Source organism: Sebastes umbrosus, chromosome 15, assembly GCF_015220745.1.
Source record: "Sebastes umbrosus isolate fSebUmb1 chromosome 15, fSebUmb1.pri, whole genome shotgun sequence".
Lineage (NCBI taxonomy): Eukaryota > Metazoa > Chordata > Actinopteri > Perciformes > Sebastidae > Sebastes > Sebastes umbrosus.
The window spans coordinates 22,113,679-22,120,993 of NC_051283.1; the positions used below are offsets into that span (position 1 = coordinate 22,113,679).

Below are 7,315 nucleotides of genomic sequence, written 5' to 3' on the forward strand. Positions count from 1 at the left end.
GTTACTGTGAGAGATAAAAGCTACAGGTGGAAAAAACACACCAACATCCCAACCAGCTAGTGCAGTTAAATCAGCCCAAAAAAAAGTCGACAAAAATACCATGAATATGAATTAAACTGGAAGAGGTTGCCATATTTAAACTATTTGAGTTGTTACACAAGTAAAAACTGTAAAATTGACATACAAAAGCAGGATCTGCAATACAAGGGTAAGCATTTATGCAGAACACACAAAATAGTATCTGTGATTCAGTATTTTAGAAACGAAAAATGTTTTTCTCTAGACTGTATTGTTTGCAAGAAACCAAAGGACTAACTGAAGGCCGAATTCACACCAGGTAGCGGCAAAGTGCGGCTCAATAAACACATTTTTCTGAGGCCGGGAGGCGTTTTCATGTGTTTCAGGCGGGAAGAAATTCTTTTGTAACACAGGTCAACATGTAACAGGAGTCACGCGATCGCTTTACTGAATCAAACGGCCGCAGCTCGCTGAACTCTGGAGCGGCCGACACAGCTTTCTATAGACATTGCATGGCAGCTCGCTGCAGGCCGCACTTCCCCGCTGCTCCGGTGTGAATTTGGCGTTAAAGTTGGTCAAATAAATGTCCAACAAAGATGTAAATATATTAAGACTCTTTATTTGACATATCACACACTGGAAACCATACAAGCTTATCCTACAGGACAGTTCAAAAATAAAATATGTAACTGTGAATTGTTTACAACCTGATGTGTCTTCGGGATTGGCAGTTACTAGTCTACGTGGTTAGTTCGAAAACCCCGGTGTGACCTTAAACAGGCCAGAGACCCGAATCCAACACATTCATTTTGGCAATTGAGGGTCGTAGAAGTGTTCTGTCTGTAAACAAATATATCTTATACATATGCAAACTCACAGCTGTCGAGAAAACACTCGGACTGAAAAGTTTTCAAGGAACAAAAGCTACGGTCAACCGAAGAATATATTCCACTTTGGGTGTTACTTAAAGCTTCCAAAGAACTTGGAGAACAATGAGTCATCGTCCCGCATATCCGAAAATGGATTTTGACCACCTGGAATATAAACAAGAATGCATTAGAACTAGATCAAGCTACTGCATTAGATATAATACTCTAAAAACGCCTACTATGTATAGACTGACCTGATATGACGGGTCCAGTTTGATGGTCTGTTCCCTTCAGGCTTCCAGGACCTCCTGAGCGGGTCACCGTGGTCTCTTCATTGCCTTGGCCGTCTCGAACTGTTCGCCTCTCCTCTACAGTCTGACAGACAGCAGTAAAAAACATAAATTCAAAGTGGCAACAAAAAAGAGAGGATTACAACTGGAGATAGAAATAGTCATAATCGTAGTTTTTAGGATGTTTTCCTCAGCATGAATCATGTCTCAGACCCCGGCACTATTACTGTTATGTTCCATCCACTCGGCCTAAACTGGGCCACTTGAACTGTCCATGAAATGATTGAATATCTGTTGTTAAAGTGTACTAATTTTGATTTATATAAAAAAAAAAAAAATCAAGATCTCTCACCCCATCCGGTTTCACCACCTTGGTGACCATGACTGACTGGAAGAACGAGCGGGTCCTTGGTTGGTTCGGCGCCTGACCAGCAGGTGGCGTCAGAAACTGATCCAAGCCACCAGAGGACACTGCAGAGTCCAGATCTGGATGGGAAGGATGGTAAAATCAGTTTGGAACACTGAGCAAAAATCATATTCTTCATTTGTTTTACTGAAGGATTAAAGATATCACCCACCTCTGTCTTCCTTGCGCTCCTCCTCTGGAGATTTCTGTGGCCCTCTTTTCCAAATATCATTAAACTGTTAAGACACATTAAGAAACTTCATACATAGCAATAACCAGGAACCCTTCATGTTCACTTCATTCTTTTTGGGTTTTATCTTCTTTTTCTTTCCTTATATTTTATTTATCGTATAATTAATTGTATTTTTATACTGTGAAATATATTTACTGAATTTTTTGTAATGAAAAATCTGAACCTGTACTTTATGTAACTACTATATTGAATTGTATAAATAAGTATTTAAAAAAGTAACCTTTCACATTGCCACAGAAACAAAGTCTTGATGGAAAAAATTTAAGAAAATATTATCTTGTTCACCTTTGAAAAAGGGGTCCAGCTGTGGAACGACGAGCTGGGAAATTCTGGCGACTCATGAGAAGGATCATTTCTGGGCTCTCTAGATGGCCCTGCTTGGGGTCCTTGTGGGTCGTTGTTGGGGGATTTGAGCATATAGTCTCTGAGAGAGTACCCACGGGATCCCCCTGCACCCCTCTCTGCTCTGCCCTGAGGTGGTGGAGGTGGCATGATACTGGGAACACCTAGAAGAACACAAGTGAGACATAGACTGAATCTACAACTGGGAACTGGAATAGACTGAGATGGTAAAGTACTGGATCATGGCTCATAGTTTTCATACCAAAGTGTCCAGACTCTGACTGTCCGTCCCAGCGGCCCAGCTGGGAGAAAATCTCCTCCATCTCCCTGAGGACGTGGCCAAACCCTGGGGGCTCCTGCATCCTCATCCCGTCGGGGCCAACGCTGAAGCCAAACCTCCAGGCACTGTCAAAGGGGTCCTGCTGGTCCCCCCGGAACCCATCATAGTAGAACCTGTCTTCTTCATCATCATCATCATCATCGTCGTCATCATGGGTCATTGCATCGAAGAAGGGGTCCCTGATAACATCACAGTGAGTAAAATGGATGAGTATTCGTGGCATTAGTATAAACTCAGAAAAAAAAGTTTGGAAACTTGTGTTTGGTGGATTATTTCTCTGTTGTTACAATGCTAATTGGCATTGTATTTTACATGGTATTCTCCTGTTGGAATTGACTCTTGTTTTGAGTTGTTTGGTGGATTGGATGATTGAACTCTCTATCAGTAACAAGGAACAAACAAGACATATTTGCAATTTTACACTTTATTCATTTAATACACCATCAGGAGGAGGTGCCAAGCTGCGTATGGATCTTCCACCGCTACTGAGGCTCCTGACAAGAGTCGACACCAACAGGAGAATACACTGTTTACCATTGGCAGAGCATTTTGGCACTTTCTTGGGCGCTACTCAGATAATCAGCTGTGCTGCTCATCCCACAAATGCATGATCCTTACAAGTGGGACATCATTGTGAAGGTAAATAAACAGGCTTTCCAACGATGTAAAATACAATGACCATTAGCATTGTAACAACAGAGAAATAAACCACCAAACACAAGTTTCCGAACTTTCTTTACCCAGTTTACTTCAAGTCTTGCTTTGGGGTTTATTCGTTGTGTGCACTAACCAACGTTGGTAAACCTTAAAGTACTCAATCGTATTAATCCCGAGGTCACTGTGAACCTACATAAAACAGCAACCGTGTTAGCTGAGGGACCCCTGTGGTGAACCTGGCAGAGAAGCTTTAATCTAGTCTCTGAAGCTGTTTCTAACTCACGCAACAGCACCAAGTTAGCTGACTTCTGTTAGCTCAGAGCGGCTGTTACTTGACTTTAGACTCCATAAACTCACCTTTGGCCTCGGTAATGACCTCCAGGTACTCCGAAGAACCCGCGAAATAAATCAAAAACACTCATTTAGCCACAGGTTTTGAAGAAAACTAAACCATAGCTTAAAAAAATACACAAACAACAGCAGAAACCTGCTGCAGAAAACGAAAGTCTCTGTTGTTGATGCTATCAGGTGCCGTAAAGTGTTCTAGTTACGTCAGAATGACGCAACTAGTCGTAATGCTACGTTACCGTAAATATCAGAAGGAATGCGCAGCAGAAATAACAGCACTCTTTATTCACTGTTGTTAATGATGGAAAAATACACAAGTTGAGTCTGCTTTACTTGAATAATTGCATCCGTTTTGTGCTAAAGTCTACTCCATGTTTTAAATTACTTTTAAAAACCATCAAAGGAGGACGGTCTGCAGGGCAGATTATAATGCACTATACTCATTTTTAACAGTCTCTTCTGCACTATACTCATTTATAACAGTCTCTTCTGCACTATTCTCATTTATAACAGTCTCTTCTGCACTTTACTCATTTATAACAGTCTCTTCTGCACTTTACTCATTTTTAACAGTCTCTTCTGCACTAAATTCACTTTTTAACAGTCTCTTCTGCACTATACTCATTTATAACAGTCTCTTCTGCACTATACTCATTTATAACAGTCTCTTCTGCACTTTACTCATTTTTAACAGTCTCTTCTGCACTTTACTCATTTATAACAGTCTCTTCTGCACTTTACTCATTTATAACAGTCTCTTCTGCACTATTCTCTATAACAGTCTCTTCTGCACTATACTCATTTATAACAGTCTCTTCTGCACTTTACTCATTTATAACAGTCTCTTCTGCACTTTACTCATTTTTAACAGTCTCTTCTGCACTAAATTCACTTTTTAACAGTCTCTTCTGCACTATACTCATTTATAACAGTCTCTTCTGCACTATACTCATTTATAACAGTCTCTTCTGCACTTTACTCATTTTTAACAGTCTCTTCTGCTCTATACTCATTTATAACAGTCTCTTCTGCACTATACTCATTTATAACAGTCTCTTCTGCACTTTACTCATTTATAACAGTCTCTTCTGCACTATTCTCTATAACAGTCTCTTCTGCACTATACTCATTTATAACAGTCTCTTCTGCACTATACTCATTTATAACAGTCTCTTCTGCACTATTCTCTATAACAGTCTCTTCTGCACTATACTCATTTATAACAGTCTCTTCTGCACTTTACTCATTTATAACAGTCTCTTCTGCACTTTACTCATTTTTAACAGTCTCTTCTGCACTTTACTCATTTATAACAGTCTCTTCTGCACTATACTCATTTATAACAGTCTCTTCTGCACTTTACTCATTTATAACAGTCTCTTCTGCACTATTCTCTATAACAGTCTCTTCTGCACTATACTCATTTATAACAGTCTCTTCTGCACTATACTCATTTATAACAGTCTCTTCTGCACTATACTCATTTATAACAGTCTCTTCTGCACTATTCTCTATAACAGTCTCTTCTGCACTATTCTCTATAACAGTCTCTTCTGCACTATACTCATTTATAACAGTCTCTTCTGCACTATACTCATTTATAACAGTCTCTTCTGCACTATACTCATTTATAACAGTCTCTTCTGCACTATTCTCTATAACAGTCTCTTCTGCACTATACTCATTTATAACAGTCTCTTCTGCACTTTACTTTAACAGTCTCTTCTGCACTATACTCATTTATAACAGTCTCTTCTGCACTATTCTCTATAACAGTCTCTTCTGCACTATACTCATTTTTAACAGTCTCTTCTGCACTAAATTCACTTTTTTTAATAGTCCTGTATCACAGCTGTTACCCTGCACTATATTCAGTTTTAACAGTTTTTCTTCATCTCCTTGTATTTTTATATTTGGAATAATTTTTTGTACTTTGCACTACTAACTTTTTTACTGCCTTTTTACTAACATGTTTTGCACTATGGAACTGTGATGCTGGAAACTTGAATTTCCCTCGGGATCAATAAAGTTACTATCGATCGATCTATCTATCGATCTATCCATCTATCTTTTAATAAAAAATATACAAGATATGATCCATTGTTACTGATTGTATCTCGACTAACTACATCAAAATGCAGTTACATGTTAATGCACCAAAAACTGACAACCTGATATTTTCAGGTGGAATTCTATTCATTCATTCATTCTCACTGTGCAATATCATTTTCCACTTGTGCAATTTTGTTAATGGTCTGTTTATTGTCAATACTGTATATACTGCTCCTATTTTTATACTTCCTTCTATTTAAATGGTTCATATTTTGTTACACTTCGTTTAGCTCTTTCTCTTTTTACTGTGTTAGCTGATGCATCTTGTTTTTTGCACTATCCCCTTTGCTGCTGTACAATGCAAATTTCCCCACTGCGGGACTTAGAAAGGAATATCTTATCAGTTGTGAAATATAATATACGCTTAATAGAAGGCTGCTTGAGGCCGTTCTGCTGCATGTAGCCTACTATTAATGCTGATGTCTTAGCAAAAAATATTTTGCTGATCATTTTTTGTTGAGTAAAAAATGTTATACAAGACTTTTCCCTGTAATGGAGTATTTCTACATGGTATAACTACTTAGGGGCTTAGGATGTTAATACTTCTACCACCACTGCCTGTTGAAGTGTTTGCTAAGTTGCTGGGCTGGCTGCTGTTTCCTAGCAACGGCGTTCCATCACCAAGCGACCGTAACGCTTCATCAGTGAGACAAAATTCCAAAGGAGCATTATGACGCCAGTCAGTCACCTAGGTAACAGGAGTTTAGATGTTAGAGTGCAATATATTGAGAACTTCCCCCAATGGACTGTGCACTATAAAAACACAGGCTATTTAATTTAGAAGATAGTTAGTTGTGGAATTAATGAGGGTAAATTAGGCATTCAGAAGTTTATCTGGAAGTCCATCAGGCTCCACAACCAAGGCTGACCCCCACATGAAAACTGCACTATCTGGACTACCTTAAACTTAAAACACACACTATCTGGACTATGTGCATCTATCTGCACTACCTGCAACCACTTCTCCTAACCACTGGTGCACTTTAAACTTTCTTTACACTACATCCCATATACCATTTTATAGACTGCATATATTACATCTATTTATTGTACACTACATTTTTTTATTGACAGACGGTACACACCATGTTCATTAACTGATTAGTCAATCGACAGGAGAATAATCGCCAACTATTTTGATATTCGATTAATCATTAAAATAATGTTTAAATGGCGTTTCCAGCCTGTTTATATCATATTAAACTGAATATCTTTGGAGTTAAGTTACCATCCTCTCCTCTAGCTGAGTTACCATAGTATATATCTATATATAGATATATAGAGAGAGAGTAAAGTGTTAGATGTCAAGAAATAAACAGACAGCGTCAGAGACTACTTCCCACAATGCACCTTCTCCTTCTCCTTCTTCTTTAAGGTTTATTGGCAAACAATGATTTGGTACATTACCACCACCAGCTGGTCTGGAGTGTGGATCATTCTGGCTAATAATTACTATAGCCCAAAAAATAAAGAAAAGAAAAAGAAAAAGAAAACAAACAACCTCATATTTTCCCAATCATATTAATTTGTCTAAGACACTGAAATAATGTTCTATAACACTCATTTAGTGAGTTCTTTTGTAGAATATCTATTTAATCAAAGTGTACTTTAATCTCTATGAAGCCTTCTTTCTTCCTCATATCTCCCACAATGCAACACAACATGCTCCACCGTTTCCTC

General features: G+C 38.4%; 1 protein-coding gene and 1 long non-coding RNA gene across 2 annotated transcripts; one reads left to right on the plus strand and one right to left on the minus strand.

Annotated features, from left to right (window-relative positions):
* Positions 1–617: 617 nt before the first annotated feature.
* hax1 (HCLS1 associated protein X-1) lies at positions 618–3,729 on the minus strand. Its single transcript, XM_037795903.1, has 7 exons — positions 3,533–3,729; positions 2,441–2,697; positions 2,122–2,342; positions 1,756–1,819; positions 1,530–1,663; positions 1,142–1,262; positions 618–1,052 (listed from the first exon to the last, which is right to left on the minus strand). The coding sequence occupies exons 1-7, from the start codon at positions 3,595–3,597 to the stop codon at positions 979–981; spliced, it is 936 nt and encodes a 311-aa protein (XP_037651831.1). The 5' UTR covers positions 3,598–3,729; the 3' UTR covers positions 618–978.
* Positions 3,730–5,876: 2,147 nt separating this feature from the next.
* Positions 5,877–7,247, plus strand: LOC119503396. Its single transcript, XR_005210306.1, has 2 exons — positions 5,877–6,611; positions 7,011–7,247. It is a non-coding gene; the product is annotated as an uncharacterized LOC119503396 (long non-coding RNA).
* Positions 7,248–7,315: the final 68 nt, after the last annotated feature.

Coding starts and splice junctions, on each gene's coding strand:
- hax1 (XM_037795903.1), bottom strand. CDS start 3,597: ATGAGTGTTTTTGATTTATTTCGCGGGTTCTTCGGAGTACCTGGAGGT. Junction 1,820..2,121: donor GCTGGACCCCTTTTTCAAAG/GTGAACAAGATA, acceptor GTGTCTTAACAG/TTTAATGATATTTGGAAAAG. Junction 1,263..1,529: donor AGGTGGTGAAACCGGATGGG/GTGAGAGATCTT, acceptor GCTGTCTGTCAG/ACTGTAGAGGAGAGGCGAAC.